Source organism: Rhamphochromis sp. 'chilingali' (assembly GCF_963969265.1).
Source record: "Rhamphochromis sp. 'chilingali' genome assembly, chromosome: 10".
NCBI lineage: Eukaryota > Metazoa > Chordata > Actinopteri > Cichliformes > Cichlidae > Rhamphochromis > Rhamphochromis sp. 'chilingali'.
Window position 1 is genome coordinate 7,563,696 of NC_137937.1, and position 15,721 is coordinate 7,579,416.

Consider the following 15,721-nt stretch of genomic DNA (forward strand, 5'->3'; position numbering starts at 1 on the left):
CGCCTCCTGTCTCATGACTGGTGTGTCACCCCCTTTTTGTTCTTCTTCGCACTCTCCCTGTAATGGATGCTACCGTGTGTACGCGGACTAGTGTGTTCTCGTGTAATGTGTGGTAGAGGTAGCACTTTTATTTTTGATATTGTAAATAAATGAGTACTTTTGGAAAGTCAGAAGCTGTTGCTCATTCGCTATCCACCTGCACCTGGCTTCATCTCCACCGCACGTTACAATGAGTAAGCTTGACACAGTCAGAAAAAATGCTGTTCAGTGATGTTTAACAGGGTTGATCAGAGTATTATCTTAACTCCTTGGAGATGTACCCTCTACCCACGCAGTGAACATCTTTGATTGCACCAGAGTGAGTGTGTCTGTAAGGCAAGAGAAAGAAGCTTCAGTCACAAAAACATTTAAGCATAAATGCACAAGTTTTAGCACACATATAAGTGCGTGCTAAAACAGTCCATACTAATGGCTACCCAATTGGAGAATCTGACCAAATAATGGCCTCAGAGAGTTGTGTACACACAAATAACAGCCTGACTGTGCTGGAAAGTGTAAAAAGATATAAATAAATAAATGCTTGCCATATTAAAAGTGAATTCAATTTAAGGTCATAACAGAAAACAATGTTATAACTAATCTAATTAAGTAACTAACTAATGCATTAGCTAAATTTATTCCAAAATTTGAATTTGATGGCCTTTCATTGTTCTTGGATTTACAACTTCAGTATGAAGGTATACAAGCAGATTGATATTTACACTTTATTTTACAGTTTACACATTATAAAATGCATATTTTGACTTCCACCTTGGACAGTAATGTTCCAGCTTCTCTAGTCATAAAATTCTTTTGCATTTTTGGATCAGTGGCCAGGCTTCTCTATAGCAGCAATTTTAGTGCTTTCCTCCTGAAGGTGATGCTGGTGATGATGGTGTTGCTGTGGATGTGTCCTGAAACAGATGCTAATTTTGCACCTACACCTTTTTAGTGTGCAAATTAAGAAAATCTCTATGAAAAGTTTAGTGAATCAGGCCTAATATGAACGTTTCCTCAGTCAAAATGGTCACTCAGCATCAGATGTGGTGGTTTATTTTTCATATCTGTAAATTAAGAAAAGTCTAATAGTTGTGAAGTTCACAACTATTAGACTGAGGAACAGACACTTGTGTCCTCAGTATAAGAGATTTTATTCTTGTAAGACCAGGGCTGATGCTACCCAAATAATAAAACATGTACAATTTTTATTCTCCAGGACGCAGACAGACACATATCAATTCTGCTGTTTTTTGCTTGATGTTATTATTGGACTCTGCTGAAATAGCTTTGCATGATTTCCAGTTGAAAAGCTTTTTTTTTTTTTAATCATATACTGGGCTTTTGTGCAGGCCCTTAGTGTATTTGCTGTTTTAAACAGCTTGATCATTTGGGGCTAAATAAAGGCGTGAGTGGAGTGAGTAATAACGGAGTGAGTAGCCAAACAGAAACAACACCCATGGATGTTGGAATCAATTCTGTTTGAGTTTGTCTAATGCTGGAACGTTTATTGTGTTGATACTGCATATGCACATTTTTTAGTAATGCTTTACTCCACTAAATTCAGTTGTTATGTTACTGTTACAATTATGATGGTACTTGGAAAAGTTGGTCAGTTCTCTGCATCAGGTGGATAGAAAGAAAAAGCAAAACAAAACAACACAAGCACGCTTTTTTTTTCTGTGCACTTGCGCTGCTGTCAGGAGTAGTGTCGTGGATGAGAGAAGGAGGACCCAAATGCTGGACTCACAGGTAGGTGAAGGTGGGTGTTTATTGCCGATGGAGTGAACAAACAGAACAGAGGTAGGAAATGGCTGGCTGTACGGCTGACTGAATGAACAAAGGACTGACTGAATGGCTGACTGAACGCAGGCGGAAACGACAACATAACATCAATGACACGACAGTGAACGAGTAGAAACAGAGGGCTTAAATACACAGACTGACGAGGATGATAATGAGAGACCGGTGAGTACACAGCTGAACATAATCTGGCTAATGACACAAGATGAGCTGACACAGGAAAAGCAGGAAGTGAGCACATGGAAGTGGCAAAATAAACTGAACATGAACAAAACTGAAAACACTGGGTCACCGACCAGGGACCCTGACAGCTGCAATCAGCTGATTTCAGTTTGTGTTAATGATGTGCGATAACCACTGATTTCTTTTCCGATCGGATCAACAGTAAAATTCCGGCTAGTATCAACGATACTGATTGGATACTGATACTTTACACAAAAACCTAATGTGTTTGGAAAATCTAAATAAAACGTAGTGTATTTCAAATTGTACCTTTACAATGAATACAAGACACCAGACTACTCGTTCTTATTGTTTGATTATGAAGAATTACCATATACAAAATAACCCCCCCAAAAGTCAACACCTACATTTGAAAATATTCAATTAACAATCACTCAAAACAAATGCGACCGACTGAAAATAATAACACAACTGAGACGTTTTATAAATGCGTGTTATTATCTATCTGTCATATGTATGAAATGTTTTAAGTTGTATTTTTATATTTTAAAGTCTAAAGGCTGTTTTACTGTAAGTATGCTGTATATTTCAATGACACCTGGCATATACAGTATAATCCATTTATCCGGGAGTGATATCACCCTAGCAGCACCTGTCCCTCTCCTATTCAGTTCACCTCATCATAAGCTCGTCATCATCTTCTGTGTAATAATAACTTACTTGTGTTTGTGTTTAATAGTTCTGTGGCTGAGTGAATGAGCACACGTGAGCTATGATGCATTTATACAGCTGTATTTCACTATGACAGGTGGAAGAAGTAGTTCCTACCAGTCATTCAGATGGTCCCAGTAATACAGGTACTTTCTACTGTGTTCCTGTTAATGAATAAACACCCCAAATTACAAAAATATTGATATTTTAAGATGAGAATTGATTCTAGAACATAAATATCGGGTATTTGAAGAATTGATATTTCAGTATCAATCCGCAGACCGCTAGCTCGGTTGGGGTGGTCAAAAGCAGAAATGTGGACATTACTTATTTTGTTTTTATTGCTCAAAAGCACAAGAGCGTGATGGTAAAGTTCAAACTGCATTCAGGACAGAAGCACTGTATACTGCTAAAGCACGTTTGGCTCTTTGCGAAAAAGCTAGCCAAGAACCAGGCATGATGATACAGCTGAGTGTGTGCAGAGCAGAGCCTGATCTTCAACGGGTAACAAACACAGTGATGAGCAGGCTTGTAGCTCCCGTTTGTACCTGTTGGTGTTTTCAGAGTAGAATCACTGTGACAATCACTTCAAAGTGTCTTTGAGCTGGTTTAGCTTTCTTTGTGTTGCTGGCTTTGTGTTCATAATAGAATAGAATAGAATAGAATAGAATTCAACTTTGTTGTCATTGCACATGCACAGGTACAGGGCAACGAAATGCAGTTTGCATCCATCCAGAAGTGCTTTAGTGATATAGATATATTACAATATATATTAGCAATAATATAGATATGTGAGTATATTACAGAAATGGGTCTATTATGGTATGTTATAATGTACACGGTATGAAGTATGTTGTGAATATTCTATAACTATAAGTATGTACAGGCTGTAGTGAGTACAAGCTATGTACAGGCTATGAACAGGATATAAATATGAAAAACTATACAGAATATGAAATAAATAACTTTACAGATATCTGAGATATACAGTTATACAGAAATGGGAACTATGGAAGTTGTAAACAGTTGTAGGATTAAAGATTATCGAATGTACAGAATGATTATTTACACAGAGCTATACAGTAGTGCAGTTAAGATAAGTGAGATATGTGGATAATTCTACAGAGGCTATATAAAGTGCTGGTGGTTGTGAGTGGTGGTTCAGTCCATGTTATTATTGTGTGTTTGAGGGTACAGTTGTCCATTGTGGGTGTGTGTATGTCCAGTCCATGAGTTAACGTGGGTCAGATGTCAGGAGGCAGAGTTCAGGAGTCTGACGGCTGTGGGGAAGAAGCTGTTCCGGTACCTGGTGGTCTTAGTCCGGAGGCTCCTGTAGCGCCTCCCCGAGGGCAGGAGGGTGAAGAGTCCATGTGATGGGTGACTGGGGTCTTTGATGATTTTCCCAGCCCTTTTCAGACACCGCTTCCTGTAGATGTCTTTTATGGCAGGAAGTGGTGCTCCGGCGATGCGCTGGGCAGTTTTCACGACCCTCTGCAACGCCTTCTGGTCCAAGGCAGAGCAGTTCCCGTACCAGACTGTTATACAGTTGGTCAGGTTGCTCTCGATGGTGCAGCGATAGAAGTTCACCAGGATGTCTGAGGACAGGTGGTCCTTCCTCAGAGTCCTCAAGAAGAAGAGGCGCTGGTGAGCCTTCTTGACCAGCTTGGAGCAGTTGGTCGTCCAGGTGAGATCCTCGGAGATGTGGACTCCCAGGAACTTGAAGCTGCTCACACGCTCCACAGCCGTCCCCTTAATGTGGATGGGTGGATGTGGGTCAGCATTCCTCCTGTAGTCCACGATGAGCTCCTTGGTCTTCTCGGTGTTAAGCAGCAGGTTGTTTGTGTCGCACCACTCAGCCAGACGATCCACCTCCTTCCTGTAGGCGGCCTCATCGTTGTCACGATGGAGACTGCATCCTCTGTGCTCCTGTTCTGGCGATATGCGAATTGGTGGGGGTCCAGGGTGGGGGGGAGACAGGATTTGAAGTGTGCTAGGACCAGCTGCTCTAAGCACTTAGTGATGATGGGGGTGAGAGCTACTGGGCGGTAGTCATTGAGGCAAGATGGGTTGGAGTTTTTGGGTATCTGGACGATGGAGGTGGATTTGAAGCAGGCCGGTACCACAGCGTGGGCCAAGGACAGGTTGAATATGTCTGTGAGCACTCCTGCAAGCTCCCCAGAACACGCTCTGAGAACACGCCCGGGGATGCCATCAGGGCCTGCAGCCTTGTGGACATTGATCCTGCTCAGCACCGCTCCTACATCGGTAGGGGAGAGAGTCAGAGGTTGGTGGTCTGGCGTCACGTCTGCTTTGGTTGTGGTTGTGAAGTTCCCTCGCTCAAAACGAGCATAAAAGTTGTTGAGCTCGTTGAGGAAGGAGACATCAGAGGATGCGGGGGAGGGTTTGGTGGTCCTGTAGTCTGTAATGGTCTGGAGTCCTTGCCACATGCGTCGGGGGTTGGAGTTGGAGAAGTGTTCTTCTACCTTCTTTTTGTAATGGTGTTTGGCTTTTTTGATGCCCTTCTTTAGATTAGTCCTGGCTGTACTGTAGGCGTGTGCATCTCCTGACCTAAAGGCGGTGTTGCGGGCCTTCAGGAGGAGACGAACATCCCGGTTCATCCAAGGCTTCTGGTTGGGGTACATGGTGATCCGTTTCTGGGTGGTGACACTGTCTGTGGTTTTGGGGATGTAATCCAGTACAGATGAGGCGTACTGGTCCAGGTCTGTGTGGGTGAACATATTCTAGTCTGTGTTTTTAAATCTGTCCTGGAGCACTGCGTCTGTCCCCTCTGGCCACACTTTAATTGTCCTCACAGCAGGTTTCACACGTTGGATGAGTGGTGAATACCGAGGTGTGAGGAACAGGGAGAGATGGTCCGATTGTCCAATGTGGGGGAGGGGTGTTGGTTTGTAGGCTCCAGCCAGGTTGGAATACACATGGTCTAAAGTCTTGTCTCCTCTGGTGTGGCAGGAGACATGTTGGTGGAATCTGGGGAGGACTGTCTTTAAATTGGTGTGGTTGAAGTCGCCAGCAACAATGAAAGCAGCCTCGGGGTGTTTATTCTGGTGTTTGTTAATGGCTGCAGAAAGTTCTTTCATGGCCAACCTAGCATTAGCGTCGGGGGGTATATACACGGCAGTGAGTATGATCGAAGTGAGTTCTCTGGAGAGATAATAAGGTCTGCATTTTACCATTAAAAACTCCGCATTAGGTGAGCAGTGACTCTCAGTAGTAGTGGAGTTCATGCACCAAGCATTGTTAATATAAATGCACAAACCTCCACCTCTGGTCTTGCCGGAGTCATCGGCTAGCCTGTCGGCTCGGTGTGTGTGGCGTCCTGCTAACTCGATAGCATTGTCCGGGCAGCTGTTGTTCAACCATGTTTCGGTGAAAAACATGACATTTGAGTCCATAATCTGTCTGTTGTTAGTGATGGAGAGCCGTAACTCATCCATTTTGTTTGCCAGAGAACGGACATTGGCGAGGAAAATACTGGGTAAAGGCAGCTGGTGTGGTGTTAGCTTTAGCTTAGCCCGTAGCCCTCCGCGCCTACCTCGCCTTTGTTTACAATCTCGGCGCTGTCTGCGTGCACTTCCGCCCGGCTGGGGAGAGTGGGCAGCCTCCGGTGTTCTGGAGATCTCTGGGATGAGTCGGAGATCGGCGATAAAACTGTTGGAGTTATGAGTCCAGATGTCCAGAAGCTCTTGTCTGCTGTAGGTCAGCAACGCACAGCAATTCTGGACGAATAATCATAAACACTAGAAGAAAGATTAAATGTGCATCCTGATTAAAATATAAATTTGTGTTGGTGTGTATAGGTTTACATTATTACCTAGTAATTATGAAACAATACATTTCAGGTCATTTCATGAAGTAATGATGATGTCATGGCAAGTAATTAAGAAACATACTGCATTACTTTTAAGAAAAGTAATGAGTAACATTAGAGCTGGGCGATAGAACGATAACGATATGTATCGCGATATAACTTTTACTCGATAGAGAAATTAAGCTATCGCGATAGACCTCGCCGCTCTTGTCCTCTAAAAAAAATAAATAAATAAAAAAAAATAAAGGTCAGCCAATCCAAATTAAGTAGCGCAGAGCCGAACCAATCACAGCCGCAGCGTCACGTTGCGTGACTTGTTACGTACAGCACAAGTGCCAAGCCGCACGTGTGTTTGTTTGGGAAGCAGCCAGCGTGCCGACTAGAAAAATCAACCGAGCGTGACCGAAGAGAAAACAGATGATGGTTCCAATGCCGGAGAGATTGTCAAACGGAAGAGCCATAGAAGTTCCGTAGTGTGAAGGTATTTCGGCTATTTCAAGTCTGACAAAAAACAGAGTAGCGTGCACTGTAAATTGTGCCGAAAGCAAGTCTGGAAATACAATAAACTGGTGCATGCGTCACACTGTGCGCCACGTTATTGTTTCGGTGAAATTAATTTCTACAATACTGTTAATTCTACTCTCTGCAGTGTTTAAATGCTTACATATACACACAGTTACTGTCCGTCCACACATACGACTCTGTTCTGCTTCTATGCCCCAGCTTTGTTTACTTTTTCCCACCGAGGCTTCTAGACTTCTGATTGGCCAACATTTCTGCACGGTTAGGAATCTAGCGCCACCTGCTGCTTTGGCATGTTCATAGCAGCGTTTTCCTTCATTTCCGCCTTTATGTGTGGACGGGATTATTTTTTAAAATGAAAACGGAAAATCTCCGTTTTCAAAAATACCCGTGTACGTGTGGACGTAGCCTCAGTCTCTGACTGGAAGCGCTAATTCGTCATTCGGCTTTTGTCAGACTAAAGTAACTGTTAAAACTGTTTGAAAAGCTAAGCTATACAACAAGGAGAGATTGAGAATTTCCTTTTAGCTCTCAGTTTATTTGATATTGACAAAAGTTAGTCAGTTTTGTCTGTTCTTCTGTAAAACAAACTAAGATTTATTTTTAGAATTAATATTTTGTTTCTAAGTGGAATTGACAATTTAGTCTGTTTCGTTTGTTCTATTTTGAAACTTAAACGCTTTAGTGGCTGCCTTTTGTGTAGTTTGCAATATTTGTCTTTATTTATCTGAAAAAGTCTCATGTTCTTTAAGTACATCTACCCTGTTGAACTTATTATGGGAAATAAATATTTAAATAAAAACAAGCTGCTGATTATTTCACATTTTACTTGTGAGCAACGGCACATTTAAATCTTACAAATATAGTTATTTGGCTTATATCGTGATAGATATCGTTATCGCCTGAAATGAAAAAAAATATATCGTGATATGAATAAATCTCATATCGCCCAGCTCTAAGTAACATGTAATAAGAGACAGCTTCTTCCACCAGGCCATCAGACTGCTGAACACGTCATAGACACCTCAGCTTCACTACTGGAACTTTAACATTATGCACTCCATACTGTACAGTAATGCCACTGTTTTGCACATGTCTCAACTCTGTATATTTTTATATATTTTATTTATTGTTTACTCTATTTAATTTGTAAAATATGTGTACACACACACACACACACACACACACACACACACACACACACACACACACACACGCGCGCGTAGAAAGTTGAAAATAGCTTTCTAGTAAAAAATAGTATCAGAATTAAACTGGGGAAAACAGCCCAGTTGTTGTTGTGTTTTGTTGTGATTCTATCTTTGTACCTGTCATTTAAAATGCTATCCTACATCCAGCCGCTAGAGGGCGCATTACGCGCAGTGGTATCGAGTAGCGTTTTGGGGCACAGAGGAAGAATAAACCTTCCTGTTGTGAAACTGACATCAGCTCAACGTGTGTCCCTTTTTCTATTCTTTATCACAGGTTAGTAAATGCATTTAAATGAATGTATACTGCAGACCTTACAAACGGACGATGTTGTTTATGTGGGTAATGAGCGCAACTCGCTAAAGAAATAGATTCATTCTGAGTTGTGTCTGAATTGTGGGTTATGGCTGCAGGCTAAATGATGCTAATGCTAGCGGACTTGGCTAATGTGGAATACTGAGTGTGTGTGGGGACGCTAATCTGACCTGTGAGAGACTTCTGGACTGTGAACTCTTAATGTATTATGCACTCGGATAAATGGGCTTCATACTATGTTTTATTCTTCTGGTTGATCTTGTGGTTATAAGAACAAGTTTGTGGTTTAATACAAAGACATTTATAAAGTGTTATAAGGAAACTGTTTGATCAATGCTGACTGCACAGTAGTAGTGAACGCTGTTAAAGGAGCATTGCACTCTATATAGTTGTAGGTTGTATAAGAACAGTGAATATGTTTGTTTTATGTCAAAGACATTATTTTCTTGTCAAGAGTAAAATAGCTATATTTAAAAAAACAGAAGTTACATTGTCAGTACAGTGGAAATACATTTCACATAAATAATTTAGTGCTGAACAAGAATTAAAATGAGTTAATTTTATGTTTGTAAATGTAGTTAAAAATGAAGTACAGAGTACACTATTGTGTTTTGTTTATCTTTGTAAAACAAATCAATGGATTTAAGCAATATTTCGTTTATGTTTTGTCAAAGTTGTATTGAGAGATTTATACAGTCTTTAGCTCAGGGAACTGTGGCCATGTATGGTAAACTGGACTGAAACATAAGGCCATTTCTTTGCAGTTAGTATGGTGATACTTGAAGCTGTTCTAAGCTGTTGTGAAGAATAAACCTTCCTGTTGTGAAACTGACATCAGCTCAACGTGTGTCCCTTTTTCTATTCTTTATCACAGCGCCACACGTTGTTGAACAGGAAACCAGTTGCCCCTCTGGTCATCATCTTAGGGAGGCAACAAATGCATATACTATTATATATTGTATTAGTTTCAGATTTAGCCATTCTTGTATTTTGCTTGTTTACATTATTGTATTTTGCACAACTCTGTTGCTTGTGAAGCTCGCACACAAGAATTTCACTCACATGTGCTGTACCAATGTACCTGCACATGTGATGTGACAATAAAAGTGATTTGATTTGATTTGATTTGATTTAAATGACTTTTCCTGAGTAACCCTCACAGTGCATTGTTGCTACCTACTTGGAGAACTGCCATCTTATAAAACAGACAAAGACATTTCAATTAAATTCAATTTTATTTATATAGCACCAAATCACAACAAAAGTCGCCTCAAGGCGCTTTATATTGTACAGTAGATACGGAGAAAAACCCAACAATCATATGACCCCCTATGAGCAAGCACTCTGGCGACAGTGGGAAGGAAAAACTTCCTCCGGCAAGAAACCTCCAGCAGAACCGGGCTCAGGGAGGGGCGGGGCCACCTGCTGCGACTGATTGGGGTGAGAGAAGGAAAACAGGATAAAGACATGCTGTGGAAGAGAGACAGAGATTAATAACAGATATGATTCAATGCAGAGAGGTCTGTTAATACATAGTGAGTGAGAAAGGTGACTGGAAAGGAAAAACTCAATGCATCATGGGAATCCCCGGCAGCCTATGTCTATTGCAGCATAACTAAGGGAGGATTCAGGGTCACCTTTAGCAAAAAGGAAAGTTTTAAGCCTAATCTTAAAAGTACAGATAGTGTCTGTCTCCCGAATCCAGACTGGAAGCTGGTTCCACAGAAGAGGGGCCTGAAAACTGAAGGCTCTGCCTCCCATTCTACTTTTAAATACTCTAGGAACAACAAGTAGGCCTGCAGAGCGAGAGCGAAGTGCTCTAATAGGGTGATATGGTACTACAAGGTCATTAAGATAAGATGGAGCCTGATTATTTAAGACCTTGTATGTGAGGAGCAGGATTTTGAATTCAATTCTGGATTTAACAGGAAGCCAGTGAAGGGAAGCCAAAACAGGAGAAATATGCTCTCTCTTTCTAGTCCCTGTCAGGGCTCTTGCTGCAGCATTTTGGATTAGCTGAAGGCTTTTCAGTGAGTTTTTTGGACATCCTGATAATAATGAATTACAGTAGTCCAGCCTGGAAGTAATAAATGCATGAACTAGTTTTTCAGCGTCACTCTGGGACAGGATATTTCTAATTTTAGAGATGTTGCGCAAATGGAAGAAAGCAGTCCTACATATTTGTTTAATATGTGCGTTGAAGGACATGTCCTGATCAAAAATGACTCCAAGGTTCCTCACAGCGTTACTGGAGGCCAAGGTAATGCCATCCAGAGTAAGAATCTGGTTAGATACCATATTTCTAAGCTTTTCAGGGCCGAGTACAATAACCTCAGTTTTATCTGAATTAAGAAGCAGAAAGTTAGCGGCCATCCAGGTCTTTATGTCTTTAAGACATTCCTGCAGTTTAACTAATTGGTGTGTGTTATCTGGCTTCATGGATAGATAGAGCTGGGTGTCATCTGCATAGCAGTGAAAATGTATGCTATGTCTTCTAATGATGCTGCATGTATAATGTAAACAGAATTGGTCCTAGCACTGAACCCTGTGGAACTCCATATGAGGCGTAACAGGCACGCCTTTACTCATGATCACAGACACTGGATTACAGTATATTTCTGAGTAACATCTGTGAATCCTCTCAGGCTGCTAACAGCTTTCAAATATGAAGTTATTAACAACATGTTACCAATTTCCACCTGCTCTTTTCTCATGGCTGGATTGCAACAGCTGGATAGAAAGAAGGCTGCTAGCAAATACTTTTGTGTGTAGCTCCAAACGAAGCAGTAAAAGTGAGCGGGAATGATGCTTTTGGTTGTTGCAATGGAGACTACACATCTACTGTATCTACAAGGCACAGTGTAACTCCACGATGGGATTTGTCTGAATCATGGTGTACTCTACAGTTCTGAAGTTCTCAGAGTTATGTGTGTGTATACAATTGTGATTAAAAACAACAAAAAACATCTATCCTGTGGCACTACTGTTTATACAACCTGAGCAGAAACAAATGATTTTCTAGTATTTTCTAGTATTCAGACTAAATCTCTCTATAAAAATAGAGGTGACTGCCAGTGCTACCACACTGGGGTATTGCGGGGTGATGTCTGTCTTTTATAATTCTCCCGGTGGACGACAGGCTTTATACCTAGTTGTAGTTTTAATCATAACAAAGGTAAAGCCCAAGTGTGCTATAAAATCTACTTCATCCATAGGGGAGCACTCTATCGTGATTTATGATAATAGCATTTATCATAACCTCATACACGTAAGCATAAGAGCACACACTCCAGTATTCATGTGAACATGTAGCGTTACCTCACAAATTAAAATTATTCATCTTTTTAGCTTGTTTCATTCAGTAAAGGCTCCTGGACCCATTTCCCACTCTGCTCATACAAGGAAAATGATAAGAACTATTAGATGACTCAGTTTTTCCTGAAATAGGTTGCTTCTCGGCAGTAATGCTGTTTTTATTTCATAGCCTTCTACACTGAACAGTTCTAGTCTGGAGTTTGGTCGCATTAAGAAGAACCTATTTTAACATGAGCACACTGTCACTGTGAATGTGGACGTTGATGCTACACATTTGGTAATTCAGGGTTAATAGGGCACTTGCATTTGATCACACAAAGTGAACACATTGACGGTCTGTGGATGATTGTATTGTTGACTTGATTTTGCCTCACAGAGGCAAGAAAGGGCAGAGTGCCAAGTCAATGAAGATGACAATGTGCCGCTCCAGTGCTTTCACTAAAATTACAAAGTGGAGGAGTGCTGTGAACAGACATAGAGAATGTTAAACACTAAGGCAATGTAGCCGCAAAGAATAAAAGTGGTTTCTATTTATTTTAACATGCTGGCAGTGTCAGAGGTCCGGGTCAGGAAGAAGGCATGTCATACTTAGATAATAAAATCTAGTGTTAATTCTGAAATTAGCTGTCCTTAGCTTTGCAGCAGTAACAGCCTGAAGCACTTGCACAACCCGCTTTGGCTTGATGTGTGGATAAAAATGATTTAGATTTAGATATTCACTGGCCTAGTTCTTCCAACAGAAATTAAAAACGTTGGTTCGTCTGTGTACATGTAAATGCAACTTTCATAGCTCACTGCTCCTCACCCTATACCTGCCTAACTAATGCAGCAATGTGTCGTGGTTAATTATGTAGTTCTCATGTAAGACTGAGGATGGGAATGAAAAGGTCATTTGTAGAATTTTGGAATTTGAACAGTGCTTGTATGTCCACACTGTGTCTTAGTAAGCAGCTTTTTGTTTTTACGTGCAATATTTCTGCTGCTAGTTTGTTACTATTCCACTGAAAGACAGGAAAGAAAATATACGTAGATAAACACAATGCAGGTTTCAAAAACTGAAAAATGTCCTGTGGAGAAGAAAATGCCCTGAACTTACAAACCAAAATGCATAACACAGAAAATCTGACTTCCTTACATGAAACACCATAACCAAGTGGCCGGCGTAGTAAACAGAAACATCTGTGTCGAGTATGGCTTGGAAGTCCCGAGGGAGACGGGAGACTGCCTAGGGTTTTCGAGAATGACTGAGCTAAGATCCTGTGGGACCTCCAAATACAGACGGACAAAATGGTGGTGGCTAAACAACCGGACATGGTGGTGGTAGACAAACAGAAGAAAATGGTCGTAGTGATAGATGTAGCGGTTCCAAATGACAGCAACATCAGGAAGAAGGAACACGAGAAGCTCGAGAAATACCAAGGGCTCAGAGAAGAGCTTGAGAAGATGTGGAGGGTGAAGGTAACAGTGGTCCCAGTGGTAATCGGAGTACTAGGTGCAGTGACTCCCAAGCTAGGCGAGTGGCTCCAGCAGATCCCAGGAACAACATCCAAGATCTCTGTCTAGAAGAGCGCAGTTCTAGGAACAGCTAAGATACTGCGCAGGACCCTCAAGATTGTTTTAAAAAAAATTCAAAGCAGTCTATCTGCAAAGGTTAAAATTACATTTGTACAGCTGCTCGTTAATGCTAATCAGCCAGTCTCATGGAATCAACTCATTGCATTCTGGGCTTGTAGACAAAGAAAACCTGCTGAAGCTCAAACTGAGCATCAGAATTCAGAAGTGACTGAAAGTGGCGCGACTGTTGGTGTTGTAACAAGTTGGTGTTGTGACAAGTTGCTCTGAAACTGTTTTCCTGCACAACTATCTCTAGAATTTACAGATAATGGTCTGAAAAACACAATATCCACTGAGGGACAGGGCAAAAATATCTGACTGGTATCATAAGTCATAAGCGAATGGAGAGTCACTCAAATAACCACTTACTACAAGCAAGATATGCAGAAGAGCATTTCTGAATAGAAAACATGAAGCAGATGCAGTACGGCAGCAGAAGACCACACTAGATACCAATTTTGTCAGCTAAGAACTGGAAACTGATATTCCAGCTGGCTCATCAAAATTGGACAAAATTGAAGACAGGTAAAACTTTGCCTGATGGCTCTTGATTTGTGCTGCTACATATGCAAGGTAGGGTAATTTGGTGTAAACAACACAAAAGCTCCATGGATTGATGCCGCCAGGCAGCAGGTGCTCAAATGACCCACTCCTGACCAGTGTTGGTCAAGTTACTTGAAAAAAGTAATCAGTAACTAATTACCAATTACTTCCCCAAAAAAGTAATCCCGTTACTTTACTGATTACTTATTTTCAAAAGAAACTAATTACTTAGTTACTTAGTTACTTTTTAAAAACACGATTTACAACCTGAATAGGTGATAAAGCGATAGATCTTTCAGCCCAATTCTACTTTTTCTGCATAATCCATCATACAAAATGTAATCAAATGAAAAAGTCTCTTTTTAAAACTTGTTTTATTAGTTTTAACCTTTTAACTTTATGCATCAAGGAAAATTTTTATTATATGCAACATTCTCTGACTGGAAGAAATTTGTTTAACATTTAAACTTATTTTCTGCACATTCCAGCACATAAAATAAAATATTTTTTTGTGTTTACACTCAGTCTTTCAAATAGATGCAAGTAAAACACAGCAGAAAATAAATAACATCAAAGACTAGCGGTCCTGTTGCTCTATTTTCACCTGTAAAGCAGGAGTGGGTTAGGCGGAGGTTTACCCTGGTGCAGGTGTGCCGCAGCGCTCAGTGGAAGAATCCGCGAGTTTCTCTGTGAGTATCCCATTACGTGGTAGTGCACTCCCGGTGCTTGCTTGGAAGTTTAGGGGGGTTTTTTTGCTTTAAAAAGAAGTTTTCTTCCCACGCACAATGGACGCTAATGTTTTTGTCACTTTTTATGGAATCAAACTCAAAGTAAGGTCAGTACTTCCACGCTTTAAACGCTGCACGCTCATACTCTCTCCCGCACTCGATATATGATCCATTGTTGATCTGCACACAGCTGTTGTCACTAACGTCGCACTTGCTTACGTCACTGTCATGAGACATTCTCGCAAAAAAATCACGGTTTTAGTAATGCAGTAACGCAGCGTTCCTACGGGAAAGTAACGGTAATCTAATTACCGTTTTTGCAATAGTAATCCCTTACTTTACTCGTTACCTGGAAAAAGTAATCAGATTAACGCTGAATCTGTGGTCTTTTAAAAACTTAAAACAAGTTATCCTATTAGTGACCAGTTTAAAAATCACTTTTCATATATATTTCTTTATACTCTTTATGTGTTTCTCTAAATCTTAAGAGTAAAGCAGCAATACAGCGTTTAGCAGCAGGCATGAGTCTAGATGTGCCATCCAAGTTCAACTGAAACAGGAGTAGGAGATATGACAAGATGAAAGAAACATCAGCCTGGCTTTCATTTGAAATCTGAAAGACCAGCAGCATCATCAGCACTCTCAGATGTGTGACACTGTACATCCATGTAGTCCAAACCAAATCCACTCAGAAACTATCCTGATGAAAGAGTTGCAGCTGGAATGCGACTCCTCTCATGTAAAAACAAAACCTGCAACTGCAGGTGCAGGAAAAATGATTCGGTTTGGCTCTGAGGTGCAAAAAGCAACAATAAAAGAGAAAACACAATATTTTAAAAAAGACAACTGAACAGAAAGGCAAACAATATTTTACTTTAAAGAAAAGATGGGAAAAAGTTTCTTTTTTATTATTTAC

The 15,721-nt window shown here is 40.8% G+C and overlaps 1 protein-coding gene across 2 annotated transcripts; it reads right to left on the reverse strand.

Annotated features, from left to right (window-relative positions):
- Nucleotides 1-1,736: 1,736 nt before the first annotated feature.
- Nucleotides 1,737-6,671, reverse strand: LOC308404614 (uncharacterized protein). Of its 2 annotated transcripts, none has more exons than XM_080894755.1 (2): nt 6,566-6,671; nt 1,737-6,491 (listed from the first exon to the last, which is right to left on the reverse strand). In XM_080894755.1, exon 2 carries the CDS (start codon nt 5,469-5,471, stop codon nt 4,461-4,463), a length of 1,011 nt encoding a protein of 336 aa, XP_080750881.1. In that variant the 5' UTR covers nt 5,472-6,491; nt 6,566-6,671; the 3' UTR covers nt 1,737-4,460. The 2 variants fall into 2 exon arrangements, with proteins under 2 accessions (XP_080750881.1, XP_080750882.1); XM_080894756.1 differs by having other exon boundaries at nt 1,737-5,895; nt 6,011-6,671.
- Between the last annotated feature and the right edge of the window lie 9,050 nt (nt 6,672-15,721).